The 20,693-nt window shown below is 41.4% G+C and overlaps 1 protein-coding gene across 1 annotated transcript; it reads left to right on the forward strand.

The window, feature by feature from the left end:
* Nucleotides 1-16,015: 16,015 nt before the first annotated feature.
* TMEM247 (transmembrane protein 247) lies at nt 16,016-16,821 on the forward strand. Its single transcript, XM_029084283.1, has 2 exons — nt 16,016-16,270; nt 16,612-16,821. Exons 1-2 carry the CDS (start codon nt 16,016-16,018, stop codon nt 16,819-16,821), a joined length of 465 nt encoding a protein of 154 aa, XP_028940116.1.
* Nucleotides 16,822-20,693: the final 3,872 nt, after the last annotated feature.

Raw genomic sequence — 20,693 nt, forward strand, 5'->3', positions numbered from 1 at the left:
TGGAGCTCTGTATAAAGTTTTAAAGAAAGGACTGTTGGGTACTTTCATCATCATGCATAATTCTGTGCCCTTTCAAAGTTGTATAAGTTAAGGCAAGCTGATGGAAGTTGTCTGGAGATCTGTTTATTTAGAAAGTAAGCGCAGGAAACCTGGACAAGAGTTTTCATTGAACAAAGATCAAACAGAAAAGGTAAACTCTCCCAGTCACAGGTATTAAATTCTGCCGTAGTTCAAAGTCTACACAAAAGAAGAGTAAGTAAACACGCAACTAGACAGTATTACTCTTACCACTGAGAAGTTAGATACAAAATCAGAGAAACTAATGCTGGGCTCATAAATAGTAGCCTCTGTCTCTCAAGCCTCTTCTCTCCCCTGCAGAGGACTCTTGAAGCCTGTCTGAGGTCAGCTCAGCAGCCCACGTCCAGGCCCAGCGCCAGGCACAGGCAGCAGCCATGCTGGCCTCGCTGGCATTGTGCTGCCCTCGCTGCCTGCCTGCTGCCCTTGCCACCCACTTGCTGCAGCAGGGTTGTCCCCACGGGATTGCAGAGGCCTTTGTCTCTCCAGCCTGGAAAACTGGATAACGTTTTGTTTCCTTGACATAAGCAGTCTGGAGCAGAGCCAGGTCAGGCTGTGGTTTACCTGAGACCTGGTTGAAAGCCATGATTACTGAGCCATCTTTCCTATTTTCTCTCTGCCTGCCTCCTGTTTCCTGGCTTATGTGGTGGAGGAGATGGAGCTTCAGCCATGTGATTCTGTCTGCTACAGGACAGTCTTAGTTCACCCTCCAAAGTACTCATGATTAACTGTAAAATCTGGAGGAGAAAAGATTTAAGAAGGAAGGTGCAGAATGTGCTCATGAAGTTTTCCTGGGTTCTGATAGGAATTTTCATATCATGTCACATTTCAATCATGAGAGATCAGGAAAGTTATTCACAGAGGTGTTTGTCAGCAGAATAACATGGACTGGTGTTGTCATTTTTGTATCAAAGGAGATCTAATTATCATAGTGATGTTACCTTGTAGCAGTCTTTAAAGCCTTAAGAAGGAAGCTTATGTTTAAAGTAGTAAGATGGTAAAAATAAAGCAAGGTGGAGCTGAAGACATGAGCAAAAGGCAAAGCAGAAAATAGCAGTAGTGTTTGGCATAGACGTGAGTGGCAAAAGGACTGGAGGCAACAGAGCTGGAAAAGTGGAGATGACAGTAGTCAAGCAACAAGATTATCAGCCCATCAACAAACACTTTGGCAGTCTCTCAGGCAAAACATGATGGTCTTTGCAAAGCTGTGGAGGAAGGAGTGATAAGATTGAAACAGAGCCAAGATATAAGGCAGTCTTGAGGGGGGGATAAGGAAAGATGGTGCCCTGCTTAGGCTTCGTGAGTGGGAAGATGATGCTGTCATCCCAGATGAGAGGAGAAGGAGAGAGAAGGGAAAATGGGAAGAAGTTTGAGTCTTAGTCAGATTAAAATAACAGACTTGCAACAAACAAGTGTTGTCATGGTTAGATAGATGGTGAATGTTTTTAAGTGAGTTTCACAAAGTGTTTCTAAGGTATTGATTCCTTTGTGTTATTTCTCTCCTCCCTGTGAACTGAACAACTAAGCACAAATGTACTTTTGAAATGTCTGGTTATTTTGCCTCATCCTTGAGGCTCCATTTCTTATGAACAGTTTTAATCAAGAGAACAGAATGCCAAAAGAAGAAAAGATGAACTCTGCTCCCTTTTGCAGAATATGAAGTGAAACAGACTTTGAGAACTGAACAAAGAGGAAGCAATTATGAGAACTGATCTTCACAGGAACTGAGGCAGGAAAATATCTGACAGGCAGGCAATTTTCTTTTGTAATAGACGCTGTGCAAAAAGAAATTCTGGAAGAGCATGAGTCTACACTGGTAAGTGCACAGCAGCAGATAGAAAGAACAGATAAGGGACCTCAAACTACTCAAAGCCTGTTGTTTTCCACAAGGAAAGCTATAAAAGCTTGGACTTCGACAGATGTAGTTGTTGTTGGGTAACCTCATGGATGTCCAAAAGAAATAGAGAAAAAAAAAACTATTAAAAGATGAACAAAAATAGCATCAAAGCCATTTCAGAAGAGCAGATGAAAGTACTCAGCAGCATCATCACAATGTACACATAATAGCAATGTGAATATAACGAGCAGTCAGACTCACCGTGAAGAAAGAGATAAGGAAACAACTGGTAGGTGCCAGCCGTAGCCATCATTATACAATAAAAATCACATAAGGGCATAGACACAGAAGGCTTACAGTAGATGTGAGTTGCCTCATGCACAGCAAAAGGAATGTCCTTCACATAAGAAAATAGGGAAAATATGTATGGAATGCAAAATGCTTTCCACTGTTTCACAAATACACCTCACAAATATGCAGAAACCCACAAGATATAGAGTACGTTTAACTGGAGAACAGTTCAAGGGATAGAATCTCCGCAGTGCTGATACTGTCATCGTTTCATTAAACAGTGATGAAGTATGTCCAATTCTTTTAATGGATGCAGTTCTTTTAACTGATTCAGAAGTACCATAGTAAGGCACAAATAAAGTGAGATTGCATTTAAGGAAGCGTGGCCCATTCTAAAACATTAACATTACTGGTATCAGCAAGACTTACAGGATACAGAACATATCTATTCTCTGTAGCAGGGGTATGCAAAGATAAAAACACCAAAACTTAGGTTTCTGTGTAATGAATGTGTGCTAGCAAAAAGGATGGTGTGGAAAGGCCTTGAGTCTGTAAAGCTGGTTAGGTCCCAATGACAGTGGAGCTGTTTGGAGGACTGCATAGTGGAAGACATTTTTGGAACATTCCCTTAATGTTTCTGTAAGTGTATCTCCTGAAATCTCTAAATGCAGAGCCTGCCATGCATGCACTGCAGTAATCACTGTTGAGGAAGAAACGTGAGGAAGTATAAACTACAGTGTCTGGCATATTTCAGAATGAAAGAAAAGGTGAAGGAACTACTGCAGGGCAAAATAGGCCAACCCTTTTATCCATAGGTGAAGGCTGTAGGCCAGACTTAATGGAATCAAATGAAACTAGATGATCTCCTGAGGTCGCTTCCAACCCCTATGATTCTGTGATTCTGTGAAATTAAAAGGAAGAGATCATTTATACTGTCAGTTTATTATAAGAAGCAGGTACTAGGAAAGCCTGTGTGTGGGAGGTGTCCAGAACAGCAGACAGAAACAAGCATGTCGGATTGCTGCTGCCCACTCAGTTTGGATGGTGCTAGTTTCCACACTGTACACTACAGGTACTAGATGCTCAGTGTAGATGACTGCTGTCCCAAGCTGGACAGAGTCTGTTTTCAGGACTCAGATGGAAAACAGTGTTTCCAGGGAATGTCCCATTGATCTATCAGCTACATTAGAGCTATGCCAGAACCAGAATGTGAAAACTTGATGACATCCTGGTAGACATCAGCTGAACTAGAAGGACAGAGCTTGTGTAATATGGACAAAATTAGGAGAGTTACTTAAGTGAATCTCTGCCAAAATACACTACTTTTGGTGGAAACCTTCTCTTCAGTGGTCACTGGATCAGGCTTTGACCTGCTGACTCCTCTTCAAAGTAGTGTGCATCAGTCTTTGTGTAAAAATACCTCAGTATTCAAAAAACATTGGCAATGCTTTTTAGAATGTCCAAACACTTCACTAGGAGATTGAGTCTAGGCAAGGAAAATTTCAATTGGAGAGAGGTAGTTTCAATTGACTTTCTGTGACAAATTCAAAGAAAAACAAGGGACTGCAGACATCTCCCATTTTTAACAATGGTGCTAAAAACTACTGATATGAAAATGTCATGAGCAATGAAAAAAGAAAGCCTAAATTGAATTTCTCAAAGTGTATGTATATGAAAGTCATGCAGTTATCTATTGAAAGAGCAAGAAAATGCCCAATAACCTCCAGTACCTGAAAAAAAAAGGGCACCAGAGAATCTGATGAATTACATGAGAGCATTTCAAAGAAGTTTCTACAGAATTCACTATGGAGAAGTAAGAATGTAGCCTTCTGAGAGGGGAATGACCTACTGCAACTGAATCATTCTCGAAAGATTTAAAAATAGATCTTATTTGCCTCTCCACCATGTGTTACATTTTTGACTGACAGTAAATTACAGAGGGCTGCTAAATACAGCAGTAGTATTGTTTGGGGGCTTTTAAGACTTTTTAAAAATTGAACTAAGTGCCAGTTCAGTTGTGGATCTCATTAGATGATCATGTTGCTAAAAACCAGAATAGACTCAGTTGTTCTGGTTTCATTGTCCAGACCACCACAAACTTTTTCTTCAGATTGGACAACCTAAGGTCAAACCTAACAACTCAGAAAAATCAGTTGAATTCTAGGGCTTTGTGTCAGATCTTCATCTGTTAAACACTGAGTTAATAGTATTTCTTCTTAATCTTGCCTATTAGCTCTGCAGGATCCATGGTTTTTGTTGACTTCAGCTGTACTGATGCAAATACTTGGTAAATTACTTTGGCACCTCTATTTTTTTAGTTAATGAGTGCCAAACACCTAAGTTGGTTATTTGCTCTTGAAAAATTATACTGATGAAACCTTCACATGATCATGGAGATGTCACCAGGTGCCTCAATACTTTTAGAAACATGTCCCCTAAATTTTTGATGCAGATACATGAAGGACAAAACCCAGAGAGGTACTTAGGAACTATAGCATTCAACAGTAACTCAATGGAATTTAAAAGTTGCTAATCAATATCCTGACACTTCGAGATAGACATCTGGAAATGCTAAGGGGAGGAAAAGACTTTGTCTTGTGTTTCTTCACAGGTAACTTTTCATTCTCCCCTTAAGATTCACATTTGCTGGAGATGAGGGCTTCAAGCTGTGACATTTTTCAGAAAATTGAAAAGCAGAATTTTAATTTATTTGAATCCTTCATCTGATTTGGAGTGGAGATATGAACTTAGACCTCCACATCTCACCAAGTGAGCAGTCAAATCACTGGACCAGTAGATATTAGGATTGTCGAAGAGGGAGGCAGTTCTTATGGCTCTATTTTGTGCAAAATAGGGAAAATATATAATAGGCCCATGTCAACAGGAGTTAGAGTTTGGATGTTCTTTCAGGCAACTGAGAATGAGGACCTGAGCACCTGATGGCATAAGGTCTTGAACAGTCCATGTCAAGTGTCAAATGATCACTTTGGTGAGCTAACTTTCCTTAGGAGATAGGTAAAAAAAACCCCACTGAAGACATCCATCCAAGTGAATTATTCTCAGCAATCTGAATATATTTTTTCAGTTTTAATTTCTTTCTCTTCTGAACTTTTAAACTTCCTTCTTCAGGGCAGAACTCATCATACTTTAGTAACCTACCTCATCTACTTGAGCTTCCCAGGAAGAAGTGTTTTGGCATTGTCTGTGAATACATTTGCACTATTGGCACATTCCCTGATCTAATTTAAAACAGACTAAGAGGATTTCTGAAGAGTATTTTCTGAAGGAAGGAGACATTAGCAAAATGCAGAAGCATTTAACAACTGAATCAGGTATGACACTTCCTTCTGCGTCCTGCCCAACATTCCTTTTCCCATCCTTGCTTACTGATTTGTGGGCTGACTATTGACATACCTTCTCCATTTCCTCCTCAAACACCTTTTACACTTGGTTATCTTTTTTGGTTTGTTTCTGAATCCCACCACATCATTGCCAGCTGTGTATCATTTTCTGTGATCTTCATGCTTCCAAGCTGTTCCATGTCTTCCAGAATGTTTGGCACTGAAAGTTCTCTAATTAGCTTTGGAAAATGTTCATCCAAGATATATTTTCCCAAGCATTATCTTAATGGATTACCTACAGGTAAATCTAATTACCTAGTCACATTGCTTTTTCCTCTTTTTGGAAAATATCAGATCATACAGATAAAGACTGAGAGGCCTCTGACACTGTTCATAGCAACAAGCTTATTCTTAAGAGCTAGCACAGGTTCTTTTCTCTTTGATAGGTATTTCCTTCTGAGCACCACTTCTTTTCTATTTCAATTTCCTTCAGATATTGAATGTGAAATAGCCGTGACTCTGCTTCAAAATCTCTTTCCTTCTGTTTTCTTTTTTATCTCCTGTTACAACTGCCAGCATAGAACCTGCTGATCATGTACTACTAGTTATTGTATCTCCTTGTTCTGGTGTGTATTGATTTGAAACCTTGAACCTCACCTCTCCTTTCTGAAAACTCAGGTATAATGCTAACACACCATATGTCTGTGAGTTGAACTGGCATTTATCACCAAACTGGTGCTAAAATCAAGAGCTGTTATGGGTGGAAAAGATTTTTTCTCATTCCCAGTTAGCTGATTACTGGGGAATACCAGAATTTACATAAAAGGAAGTGCACATCATTGATGGCCACAGTACTATTGATAAAGGCATTTTTCTAATATTTACAAAATAGTCTTTGGGTTCTCTGATTTTCACTATAACATAAATGTACTTTCTTATTCCCCTTTCTCCATGGTAGATGCTTGAAAAATAGGAGATTTTCAAATCTGATTTATGAGACACTGAGTTTCTGGGTATGTTTTACTCCTTCCATGAGAGAAAATGCATATACACAGAAAAAGATAGCCCTCTTTTATATCCTCCTACTGTGCTTCTTCACTCTTACAAACTGGCATCTCAGTTCAGTGTGCGAACCTGCACCACCCTCAAATCTCACACCCCTCTCTCCCTCTCCTTCACGCTTCAGCAACCCACATCCTCCCTCGTCCTGAGCCAGAAGTGCAGCTCCCAGCACAGGCTGAGTCCCTGCAGCAAGTGCTGCAAGTGAAGCAGCCGGTCAGCATGGAGCTACTGGCACACACTGAAACAAGCTGGTTTTAACTGATGGGCTGAAGGTAACTCCCTTCATAGAGTGATGGTTAAAGCTCAGCTCAGTTAAATGCTTTCCCACCCGAGGAGCTGGAAATTGCTCTTCCCACCTGAAAGTGACTGAGCCCATGTTCACAAGGGTCATTTGGGCTCTGTGGGCAACAACTGATGCTGGACCATTCTCACTGTGGAGAAGTTTTGCCAGTATCTGAACAGAGCTTCCCCGGCTATGAGCTGTGCCCATAGCATCTCAGCCTTTCCCTGTGCACCTCTGAGAAGGATCTGTCTCTCTCCTTTTTACCACTGCCCATAGCTCCCCCCGTAGACATTTCTTCTGTAGGGTGAACAAACCAGGTCTCTCATTCATGTTTTGCAGTCCCCTAGTCATCTTAGGATACCTCTTCTGGACATCTTTCAGTTTGGCAGTGTCTCTTGTGTACTGGGGAGCTCAGACTTGGAACAGTACTCCAGGTGTCATCTCAAAAGTGCAGGACAGAGAGAATAAGCAGTTCCCTTGACCTGCTCTCTACACTTTTGCTAATGCAGCCTGGTATGCCATTGACCCTCATCCTCCATGAAGGTACATTGCTGCTTCATGTTCAACTTGTCTGCAAATACCCAATATCCTGTTCACCTAGTGAGTTGGTGGCTATGCAGCCCACAGCTGCAGCAGATGTTCTCTGCTCTCTCACCAAGACTGGTTTTTCTGGGTTTCCATTTCCTTTTCGTGCTCTAGATGAGATACTGTTTCTTTAGCTTCTCCATTGAGGGTGGGGCGAGGGGGCCTAAGTTGTGTCTAAGAGTAAGTTTATTAAATTTCCCACATCTAGTGATGCTGTTGCCTGGTTCTGGATACTGATAAAATATTATGTGGCCACCTAGACAATATAGGCCATAATTAGGCATACTATTCACACACACACAGAGCCCCAGACACACCCTTTCTAATGCAGAGTGCTTTTGCAGAAGGCTCAGTAATGGAGAGAAGTGTCCTATAGTCTGTTCCTCTCCAGTTACGTATCCACTCCAGAGAAGTCTGATTACACAGAATCACAGAATGTCGGGGATTGGAAGGGACCTCAAAAGATCATCTAGTTCAATCCCCCTGCCGGAGCAGGAACACCTAGATGAGATCACACAGGAAGGTGTCGTGGAGACACAGAGCATGAGACATTCAGTGCTGCGTGTGCTCCGTCTCCCAACACTATGAATGTTTGGAGCTGTATTAGTGATCAGACACTTCCCTGAAGTTTGCAATGTCTGAGTCTCTGTATCCAAATCTCTTCATGCTGTGACATCTGGCTGTTCAAGCCCATTCACCATTCCTGGACTCACTCCAGAAGGTTCGCCAAGCCTTATGTCAGAACTACGCGTTTTTATTTGCCATGCCTGTGTTGCCACAGGAATGTCTGGACAGCTACAGCAGGTCACTTTAGGGTGATACAGCCCTTTTCTTCTTCACTGTATAGGACTGTCCTTCCTTGTGGCATTGTCTTTAAAGCTGGGGGGTAAAGAAGGCTTGGCTGTGTTTTGGTGGTCAGTGTCGTTCCTGAGTTGTGCTGTATGTGCTATGATATGACCTTCCTCTCTTTCCATCCCCACTATTGCATGATGTTGCCATTTGAAGAGATTGCTGCTTGGAGCAGCAGCAGAGAAGCTGGAGAATGGGGCCGAGGGCTTACCAGCTAGGAGCCTCCTTGTTAACATTAGAAGAACCGCTTTAGGTGCCTCAGAGAAGCGTTGAAGGGGAAGCTCTGTGAGTTGCTTCTTGGAAAAAGGGTGTGCTTGGGCACTTTCTCTAGAGATTTTAGCTGGCAGAGAATCTGTAAGTATTTGCCTCCAAGGAACAGGAAGCCGACAGCCTGGATGAAGAAGATGAGTTGTGCTGGTATAAAACCTCAGCAGGAGTTACATTAAGAACTAAGTATGAGGACCTGGAGACAGCTGGGAAGGTGGGATGGATGTTGCTGGGTTGCTTGTTAAGGTTTTTAGTAAGTGCAAATCCTCGAAAGGGAAATGTTCTCTAGGACTTGTCTGTCTTGCTGTGAGAATGTGAAGGGAGCTGAGAGACGTGGCGTTAGCGGGGTTACAATCTGCCAAGGGGATGCGTGCCCTGGGATGGTGCAGTGCTGGCTTCCTCCCCAAGCAATACACACAAATGCAGATTGAAGACAGAGTCTGCCTTTCACATCAAGAGTGTCTATGTTCAGTTAATATTTCTTTGCTCTTTTGCTCCTCTCTGAGTCATCTATTGTTCTTTGTTCTTAGCGCTTCTCCATGAGGGAGTTCAGTCTTGGTGATATTAATCTGCTTTGTTTTTCAGGAGCAATTGCCATTTAAAGCTTTTTGTTAGCTTGCTTTCTTTATTCAGTCCATGTATTTGACTTGTTTCTTCTTTTTTATCTTTGTCCTGTAAGGATTTTTTGGCCTTCTTTTTTGTCTTACTTCTCTAAAACAGCAAGTGTCATCTCCCAAATTGCTCTTTATATGTGTGTCCTGAATTATCAACTTCCACCCAGCAGACTAAGAAGCAGTGTTGTGCTTCCATTGCTCTTACTATAATTCTACTTCCTTTTAGGAAAAAAAAAGTCAGCTAATATAAATAAGTAATGTGCTCTGTTTACAGAAGTAGAGCTGTGCCAGGAACAACTTGTGCTTTTAACTGAATCATCTGGCCTTGGTTCATATGGTAAGGTCCTGGGAGAAGGGACTCATCTACATATTTATATCAAGACAGACATATTGGTTTTCAATAAAGTTAGTCATAAAGAGAAAAGCACCATCCCAAAAAGTTTATAGAAGTGTCAGATGTGTATTTCAAAAAAGTCTATGAAGAAATGTAGTCCTGATGGCTTGAGAACTGATTTTCTTCTATTTGAAATAATAACTGTCTTCTTTTGGAGGAGGATTGCTAATAACTGAGAAACACATTTCAAATGCTGATGTCATACTGAGGCAGTTCTGACCACATAGTATGAGATGGAGCAGGCTGAGTAAGTAGGCTGACATTTAATGTGAGTGGTGTTAGTGTGGGGGTACTTCTAAGTACAGCTGTCATTGTGAGCCGGTTCCCAGGGCAGGATGGGAATAAGAGCAAGTATCCAAATAAATCATGGTGTCAGCTCTGTGATGGTGTCTCAGGCATGAGCACAGGTCCGATTGCTAACAGCATGCCTGGTGCCTCTCTGTTCTTAAAACACTGGAGATGGCTTCTCAAGTAGCTCTATTTCCATCTCCTTCCTTTCTCAGTGTATATGCTAAGTTTTCGAAGCAGAGATATGGTACACTATAATTTTAGTGAATTATCTAATTTGAATACAGATATCCTGAATATTAAAAAAAAGAGATTTGCTAGCTATTGAAAGTGCTCTCCTATCCTTGCAACGAATGCGGTAAACTGTGGTTATGAAGAGGAAAGTAGAACTACCTCGAATGTGAGACACCACTCAACCAATATCTACATAGGAAGAAGTGACATTTTGACAGTTGATTGTCATTCTCTTGAAGGGATCCTGTATTCCAACAGATTTGCAGACACTTGTGAGACTCATGGAGGCGTAAGCAATGGGAGAAACCATCTACAGAGATGGCTGAAAGCCAACAGAAGAAAGACTACATTCATCTTTCAGGACTGGCCTTCTGTTTGCTCAGACTCCATCAATGACCCAGAACCTTACCAAAACTTTTGGCTTAGAACTTGGAACAATTTGCTTGGAAGCAAAAACTTCATTAATTCTTCAGTGATTGATACACTGACTGCAGTCAAACCATGATCAAGAGTAGCTCAGGTTTTACAAATAATTTTGTTTATTCACAGCTTATTTCTAGTACTACCTGGAATAACTGCAGAAGTTCCTGTGAGGTGCTCAGAAAAGCCCTCTACCGTTTTAAATGCATTCATGGTTCTTAAAGGTCCTGTGCCAAAACTGAACCATCAGCTCCTTACTGAAACTCTGGGTATGTTTGAATTCCCATGTAATTATTTCTGAGTAAAAGCTGCCCTTAAACCTATCTTTAAATAATCGTGTATGTAGATATGTATGTATGCATGTGTGTTTGGATGTAGTAATTAGATCTTACAGTCAAATAGTCCTGCACCGCTTTTAGAAAATGTAAGAGTTCTTTTTTTGGTGCACAAAGAAAAGATACCAGGAAAATCAGCCCAAGAAAAGGAAATATCCTGGGCTGACACAAACAGAGCCTGAGTTTGTTAGGCAGGCTGTAGAGAAAAACCCAAAAGAATGAGTTTTGCGGTAAAATTAGACCACTTTCTCTCAGTACACCTGAAGTATTCCTGTCTTTGTGATCCAGTATATACAGCCCGTGTGTTTTGTGCTTATCTTCAGGAAATTCAAATATATGTTCTGAGTGGTGATCCAAACTCACTAAAAGGAACAGTGAAGCACAATTACCTAGGATAATTTAAAATGGTTCATTGGGATTGATCAAAAAATACATAGAGGAGGCAGTTCAGCCTTTAAAGAGCTTGGGAATGGTGGTGATCACCATTTTTTGGCCATTATATTTGATGAGGGTTACGTGTATTTTAATTTCATTGAAACACGTACTCTTTTCTTGCATGTAAGTTCTGTCCAACCAGTAAAAGAAAAACTTGTCAATTTGTCTGGAATTTCTAAATATTTGGCATCCTGGAAGTCCTAGTGATGCTGCCACTATACATAGATTGACTGTCCAGTGCTTCCTCAAGACCTCCAGCACAACTACAACATTGTGCATGCGTTAGTTGTTGTATGTACTCAGGATTTTCCAATGCATGCTGTTCTTTCTGGTATGAATGCCTCTGTGCATCAGTAACTTTATAACTATGTGTGTTTTCAAAAGGCAATGCATGTAGAAGAAATGTGATACTTGCTTCCTTTCTAAGCAGAATTTTATCTAGCCCACTGCTGCGATATTTGGAAGGATAAAATGTAAGCAAGGAAGGATGGTTGCAGAGATAAGGCACAAGACTAAAGATCAGGTGTGGGTATGTCAGTTGTTTTAGCCAGTGACTCAATTCCCCATATGTAAAAAGGAGATAACTCCTCTTATCATACCATCAATTCACAAATTAACCCAAGTGCATAGAAATCTACAGCAGTAGCTTTGTGTGCCACAGAACAGGTACTCATTTATTTTCTAAGAGGCATCTAAGGAAGACTACCTGACTCCTCTGACAGCCTAAAGCTGCAGTCTGAGGAACTGTTTTGCCAGTCCTCTCCCATTGTTCCAAATGAAGCACTGTGATCCAGTGTATTGGAAGGTCATCTAACCTGAGGGGACTGAAACAGCTGGTACCTGTCTATATCACAGAATCACAGAATGTTGGGGATTGGAAGGGACCTCAAAAGATCATCTAGTCCAATCCCTCTGCCAAAGCAGGAACCTAAACAAAATTACACAGGAAGGCGTCCAGGCGGGTCTTGAATGTCTCCAGAGAAGGAGACTCCACAACCTCCCTGGGCAGCCTGTCCCAGGGCTCCGTCACCCTCACCGTAAAGAAGTTTTTTCTCAAGTTTAAGCGGAACCTCCTGTGTTCCAGCTCACACCCATTGCTCCTTGTCCTATCGTTGGGCATCACTGAGAAGAGCCTGGCTCCATCCTCGTGACATTCGCCCTTAATACAACTCCATTGGCTGACCTTCCCATTTATTAAATATTATGTAGGAACTTGCAGTGCCTGACTACAAAAAAACCCCATATTTGGAATTCCTTTGGAATTCTTTGCACCCACTCCCAATCCCTTATTACTAACATCCTGCTCAAATTTGGCCTCCAACATAGATGGCCATATGAGATGCACTAGGCTTTACAGAGAAATTATCTTCAGATATTGAAATATATTGTAAAGAGAGACTTCCTACTCAGGCATGAACATTCCTCACTCCCTAAATATATACAGTTATCACAACTGTTATATACCCCGCTGTGTACTTGCAACTGGAAACATCATATCAAGAAGGAAATGAAAGTAAAAGCTTGCAATAACTGCAGTGCAAATTATGGCAACAGTGTACTTTCCTGCTATGCATTAACTTCAGCTCTGCTGGCGAAGTGACAGCAAGTTTGGAAAGATAAGAGAAAGCAAAACAGAGCAACAGAGATGATCATCTGGAAACGGAAGTAGCACCCTCCACTTCTTCAGGTGTGACAAGAAATGACATTAGCTTCCTCTCTGGTTTGAATGTGAAGGCAAATATTTTAATACAATAAATCAAAGACAAGAGCATGTGAGATGCTGAGAACTTCACAGCTCTCTGAAGTACCTCGTAGTAAGTATGGCTGCAAAAGATTGAAAGGATTTGGTACGTGGAGAATGAATGATTTTGCTAGTACCTATTTACTGGAGGAGCTTTACCAGGTATTTCATGCCTACCAAGCAGTATCCTACTCCTCCCACTTGCCAATTAAGTCATTCAGCAAAACCTGATTGATTTCCTAACTCCACTACAATGTTTGATCCCTGGACACAGGTGAAAATCCTTTTTATAGTTCTTTATGGGGAAATGCATTCATGAGGATACCTTGAGACTGTCTGAACAAATACATCATCAGTAAGCATTATGATACCTGTGTTGTTAATCAGGAATTCAGGAAACAACTGCAATAAAAGCACAAAGACTGACATTTCAGTGTTGTCTTAGAAAATACACATTACATTTGGACAGCATAAGGCAAATATGCAAATACATATTTACACACAAATATCCTACATCCCTTTTTGTTCTTTTTCTGATTATTCAATAATTAGGACCTATGTTTAACTAAGTAATTGGATCATTGGCACCAAAAGCAATTAAAAACTCTCTAATATTTCCACTCAAAACTGATGATGGAATTCCAGAGCTCTGTATATCATTCTGTCTTCAGTGTCCTTGGAATTTGAAAATCCAGCTGTAAATTGACAAAACACTTGATAAACAATGCAACAGGAAGTGGTCTCAGTTACTGCACTAGTCTTTCTTATCTTCTGTCTATCTGTCATCCAGCTCTCCACAGGCCACCTACTGAACAAATATATTGACTTTGCACTAGTGTATATGATATATGGAACAGGGCAAAAAGCAATTGAGGTCATTGTGTTAACTTACATGATATAATCTGTAATTGATCGATCCTTTTCTGAAAGGTGCTTTATACAGACTAGTAACAGTAGAAGAACTTTGTCTCCCTACTCCTGAATAACAGAAGAATAAAGTTTTCCTTAAGATTCTTAAAGGGCTCACATTACCTTACTACAAGGACATCCTTTACTGTATCACAAAGTCACTGTGAGCTTGTGACCAGTCCCTGCAAAGGATTCCAGTTTATAGATGGGAAACTGAAACGCTAGCATATCTACAGTGGGAACAGAGGACAGTGCAGAGATTCCTGAGCTAATTACATCCATGAGATTCAGTGCAACACCTGGAAGAGAAACTATTCAGGAATGGGATAGCTATTATCATGGTGCTTTATCTGACCCAATAAACCTGCCTTCTAGAGAGAGCTAGTTGGGTTGGGCACAGCTGCATTCTGGGAGCCCACAAATAATGGCAGAAAGCTTCACTGCAATGTATAGATGTATTTACAAGGGAGAAAACAGTGACTTAGTAGGATGGTCTGTGACAGAGGAGGACGTAAACTCAGTCCCCTTTGAAGAGTCTCTGCCCCAGCAGTTGAACAAGGAATGTGACAGAATGTGACCTTGCCAACAACAAGCATCAGTTTGTTGTGGCAACAGGGCAGTTATGAAGTCAGCCAAGGGCAGAATCTCTGTGGTCACTGTGTCCTGGCCTTTGAACTGGGACAGCTGGTTTCACATTTTCTATATGGAAATCCTGGGAGGACTGTTGCCTTATGTTTAGAATGCTACCTGCCTGCCTTTGGACATCAGTTGCCCATGGTAACCAGCTTGCTTTACTTTCTTCCTCTTCTCTTCTTCAAACTCAGTAACAAACAAATTAATTGTCTTACTTGCCTAAATCTTTCCTTAGATGTGAAATCCATTCCTTAAATCACTTTTATAGAATCACAGAATGGTTTGGGTTGGAAGGGACCTTAAAGATCATCTAGTTCCAACCCCCCTGCCATCAGCAGGGACACCTTCCACTAGACCAGGCTGCTCAAAGCCTCATCCAACCTGGCCTTGATCTACCTACAGAAATATATACAGTGATATATATATATATATTAATTATTCATATCTAGGCAAGGAACATGATGGAACATAAATGAGAGTTAAGCCCCCAGTCACTTTCGTATAGGCTCCCGTATGCCCTAGGCATATGTGCCTGCATTACTCTCAGAGTCGCTCCTCTTCTTACATACGGGTCACCTGCTTCATTGTCAGCACATAGATACTCATTCCGTTCCAGAACATCCCTGCAGATGCTTTAAGACCAGTGAAGGGCTCCTGTGTTGAGACAGAAACTCTGCCTGCTAAAGACCAGGAAATACAAGGAAATTTGGAAGAACTCAGTGATCTAGAGGGATCGGAATATTCATTCCAAACAACTATGGAAGAACTTGATGAAAATCAGAAAGTTATTCAACTTACTTTACCAGAAGCCCAGGATAATGATAACAAGAAGCAGCAGCATGAAAAGATGGTAAGTGGAAAATATAATTCTTTCAGATGTAAAACTACAGTGCATCATAGAAGATGTAGATCAGCCAGGAAATTGAGTCTGCAAAGGAAAGTGAGGATCATGAGATACTTGAATTACTTGTCAGAGGTGAAGAACCTCAGTGGCTCCCTTTTTCATGAGTTGACATCAGATTGTGAAATCTTTCCATTTGCTCAAAAGATCCATAGTGTTCAGTTTAGATCAAACAGTCTCTAATTAAATATTTTTAGAATTTTCTTTCTATTTTCAAGTCTGAACATTTTTATATGGTGGATAGTTCATATTTTCTAAGACAACATTCAATGTAAGATTTCTTTTCCAGTTCTAGGAACAAACTTTTTCAAGGGAAATTATGGATATCAAAGAACTAGTGATTCGTTATACAAATGTGGGAATAATCAGTTGAACAAATATTCATATTGACTTAGATGAACATACTATTTTTCATCTATTAGCTTAAATACAAACTTAGCCTCCCTGTCTCCAATTTATAGCAGAGATCCATCAGAGACATGACAACATCATATTTCATCTCAGACAGTAAAACCGACAGCATGGATACGAAGTGTCATGCGGCATATGTGGACATGAAGGAAGGAACCAACACTTCGCAGTCAGAAGTATCCACCAATGCAGAGGAGCTGGAACAACTCTGTGGCAAGCACGTCACAGCAGCTGATATTGAGCTTGAGAGGATGAGGTGGGATTTTGTGCTGGCTAAACTGAAATATGAACATGAAGATAATGAAAAGCAAAGGCTTCATGAAGAGAGAATGGAGCAGATTCATCAACAGGCAGTAAAAAGATCGGTAAGTAGGGGAAGGAAAAAGGGTTGAACACAATAGAGACTGAAACATTCACATTCATAAGGAATTTGTAAGGTTTTATTCTTTTGCATGCTGAGTAGTATTGTGACTTCTTTTGAAGTTAGACTGGGCTAGGTGATCTTTATGGATAGGGGTGGGAATGTGACACCTATCATTTAACATAGCGTAGCTGATTTGCTCTCAGTTCCCATGTTGGCTCATCTCACACTAACTTTTTATGAACTGTGTGCCAGGAGGCCAGGTGTGCTCAGAGAAGCACATGGACTCGGCACGAGTGGAATATAGTCATGTGCCATAATGTGTATCTTTTCCTTTTTCCACAGTTTAGTCAAGGACTCCAAGACCTGCTCCGGCCCTCGAACCAGTATGCCTTGTTCCTCTACTGCTTCATCATTATTCATGTTATTTATACACTGAAGGAGCTGGCCTTATACTTCTTCCAAACCCATTACCTGTTCTGTTTTGCTATTGTGCTCTTTCACATTCTCAAAAACATTTTCCAGGATTACAAAAATAAGAAAAACTGTTCTTAAGAAAGGCAGCATATTGTACTCTTTTTGCCCCTGTTTTTGCTGCTTTTTTGTTATCTTTTCCTCACTACACCAACCATACCTGCAGGATTTCAGCTCTTGTTATATGCACAGTAGCCTAGTTATGGAAAACTAACTGATTTCCTCAAGAAAACTGTGACTGACTTAGGTCATTTGACTTCATGCTCTCTCACCAACATGTTTGGCATCCTTCAGGGGCATTCATCCATACAAATAAAGTTAAAACGCCGTAAGAAATCATTTTAGAATGTGTTCTTTCTATTTTATCTCACCTCCTTGGATTAACACAGTGACTTGGGCTTACCTATGATTATCAGAGAGAGGTTTCAGAGTTGGGTCTACTAGCATGGAGGGAGGTACTCAGGAGATTTGAATATTCTGTTATGTGTTCACTACCATGCGCTGAGCAGACAGACAAGCTGCTTTACATTAGGGCTGTCTCTTCCTCTGGGACAGAAGCATTCCCCTCTGCGCTGCACCATCTTCCACAGTTACACACAGGTTCTATCAGCAATAGACCAGCAAGCACTGGTGAGTGCATACATTCTTTATAATCGAGGTATCATGATTTCTGAAGTTTCCACACTGATAAGGAAAGATATCAAATATAGCCCCAATAAAAGGTATTTTGCCTAGTGAGAATATTACTAGACCCTTTTAATACTTATTTAGTCATGCAGTAGAGATACTTCCAGCTGAAAAGGTGAATAGTCATCTATCACATGGTGTGTCAGGTTATAGGAAGTACAATCTTATCAACCTTCCAGTGTTGTTAAAATCAGAGCATAATTCACCCATATATCCTCATATACATGCCTTACTCCATTTTATTTAAATAAATCTTGTCTCACTGTGATAGTTTAATTTAGCTGGCAGCCAAACAGCCACTCGCAGCCCCCCTCCCCCCCCACCATGGAATTGGGGAGAGAATTGGAGGGGTAAAGGTGAGGAGACTTATAGGTTGAGATAAGAACAATTTAATAATTAGAGTAAAAATTAAAATAATAATAATAATAATGACAACAACTATATATATATATGAGCGATGCACAGTACAATAGCTCACCATGCCCTGATAATGATCCCGGGGGAGTGAAAAGGAACCCTGAAACCGAAATGGCAATCCTGGAAAAGTGAGCCTGAGTGATTCCCAAGAGAATCCCCCCGCCTTTTGGTCAGCCCCAGTTAATATACTAAACATGATGGGATATGCTATGGAATACCTCATTGGCACATCCAAATGCCAGGTTTGGGTTTTGCTATTCACTGCGCTTCTCCCTCCCAGTCCTAATGCAGCTGTGAACCAGCCAAACACGGTGGCCTTGAGCTCCAGCAGCAACTGATAACATTAGTACTTTTATCAATGTTCTTCTCATAACAAGTCTTACATTGAAACTAAAACACAGCTTTTCTAACTACTAAGAAGAAAATTAACTCTATCCTAGCAAAACCAGGAGACTCACTCTGCATTCTCTTTGCATTGTGTTCTTAACAAGAAAACTTTCAACAGAGTTTTTGATAATGAGGCTGGATATGCAAAAAACCCCTTCCAGTTGGGGTGAAATGTGTGTAGTCCAGCCCGACTCAGGTTATCATGTATCCATGGTAGTTTTACCTCAGTCAAGACAGCATTCTTTGGGTATGCCAGTGGCAATGTGTTTACAAAACCAATGCTATGTCCGAGGCTGTCTGAATCAAGGCAGCAGAGAAAAGAGCATCTCAGACCCAGGTGTAGTGACTGGGTAGTTTCCTGGCAGTGCAGAACCAGTGCTGAGTGCAGGGTCTTCTCGCGTTTCCACAGCCTCTGTGTTCCTGAAGCAGTGGGAGGTTGCAAGGAGGCTCCACTTTACTTATACGGAAAAATCTGCAGAAGTTTGAAACGAACAATGACACAATCTTTCCCGAAAGGAAATTTAACCAGGCAAAGTGAGATTGCTTGCTATCGGTATAACCTACATATACAGATTTAGAGAATCAGACCAATAAAAAATAAGTAAGTGAATAAAAGCTTTATCTCAGCTGCAGTTCCTCTTTTTCCAGCAAAAGTGACCATTAACTCTCACTGAAATCCCAGGCCAACTCACCACTTTAGGATTTCTCTGGAAGGCAGTGATTTGACTTTTTTTTTAAGACCTGTAAATAAGCAGCTTTCAAATCTGTGTTTTTCTCTGACTGAAATCATGTCACCCAGACAACTGAGAGAAGTCCGTCCTTTGTTTTCTGCTGAATCTGAAAACACCTCCTGTAGATAACCTGCATATAAATACGGTTTGCAATAGCACAAGCCACCTCCGCTGTTTGTAACCCTTGGGTTTTAATCAACAAGAGAGATGATATCAATCTGAATTTAATACTGTTAATTCAAACAACAGCTAGAATTAGTCGCAGACGGAGACCACTGGAAGTTCCAGAATACAGAGTCTGTACAGAAGTATTATTTTTAATACTCATTCAATGCTAACTTTTGGGGAGGGGCAGAGGAGTCAGTAGTCTTATGCATTTTGCACACAGGAGGTAATACTAAATACTCTTAAGGCAGCTGCCTCACCATACATACACATATCCCCAAACCATAAAATCAAGGAGAAAATAGGTTAGCCTTTCCCTGAGAGGTGCTCTCAGAGCCATTGTGGGTACCCATGCTATACTTTCAAACTTATTCCCACACTGATGAGAGCTAGGGTTTTTTAAAGTGGTAATTTCTGCGTAGATGCCTAACTTCTGGGAGCTGCAGCTCAAAAAACTGCTGAAAATAATTGCTGATAAAATTATGAGAAGTAGCAATACAGCAAAGAACAGAAAAATCCAAGCTCCTCCCTAACTGCTTCAGGTCCTTCTGGGCTTTGATCAGCCCTTGCCTTTCACCAGGGTGACAAATACACCCTTTGAGTTGCCTGGCTGTGCCCCTACACCATTCTTTTACAACAGTAGGCACACTCATCACAAAGCCTATGGTTCCGTGCGAAACCACAGGAAACCTGGTGGTTTCAGCTATTTTAAGGCTAAAACTAGGCAGTATTTTACAGGTGGTTTGATTTTAAGAGAACCACAGCAAGTGAAAAGAGCTTAGGGGTTGTAGCATAAAGCTGTTCTGAAGTTTCAGAAGCCACTATGAAGAGCCCTAAATCAACAGTTAAAAATGATAATGTCAGAATTCCCATGGGTTTTGGCAGCTAACTTACGATTTATCAGCACCTGAGCTGAGCATTACTGATCTTGACAAAACAAAATGCTTGGTAATTCAGCTACTGGTGAAGACGGCATTTCACAGCCTTTATTGATCATCCTCCCAGGAGGAGGCTGGCGGCACCAGAGCAGAGGGCAGACTCGGAAGTGAAAGGCGGGCACCAACCCACCAGATAACCGAAACTTGTCTCGGATTTACCAGCTTCAGCCTGGGGCCCTCTAGCTAGAAATTCTTCTAAACTCGAAGCTGGGGGTTTTTTAGAAGTCTGCAAGGTCAGCTTTGTTGCAAAAAGTGTGCACAGGCTCTTTTCAGTTAATCGGTGACTTCAGACCTCGGATTTGCATCGTGAGCCCAAGATGAGCTCCTACCTACACACAGGCTTAACAAACCTGACCAAACCCTTCCTCTTTTCCCGTGGGAGGCTAAGGAGGGGGGATGAGGACAAGGGCAGTGCTGCAGAAAGGAAGATCTTTCCAGAAGATCGTCCACTATTTTCAGTCCCGAGGCCGCAAAGCTCAGAGGGGAGCCGCAGCGGAAAGCGGTAAGTGTATCGGTGGGACCCGCGGCTCTCGCCGGGCCGGGCCGGGCCGGCCCAGCAGAACTCCGAGCAGGCGGCGCCGGGAAGCAGCAGGAGCCGTGCGGCGTTGCTGGCAGCCGGGCAGACGCC

The sequence above is a fragment of the Antrostomus carolinensis genome, unplaced genomic scaffold, assembly GCF_000700745.2.
Source record: "Antrostomus carolinensis isolate BGI_N321 unplaced genomic scaffold, ASM70074v2 scaffold20403, whole genome shotgun sequence".
NCBI lineage: Eukaryota > Metazoa > Chordata > Aves > Caprimulgiformes > Caprimulgidae > Antrostomus > Antrostomus carolinensis.

Coding starts and splice junctions, on each gene's coding strand:
- TMEM247 (XM_029084283.1), top strand. CDS start 16,016: ATGGATACGAAGTGTCATGCGGCATATGTGGACATGAAGGAAGGAACC. Junction 16,271..16,611: donor AACAGGCAGTAAAAAGATCG/GTAAGTAGGGGA, acceptor CTTTTTCCACAG/TTTAGTCAAGGACTCCAAGA.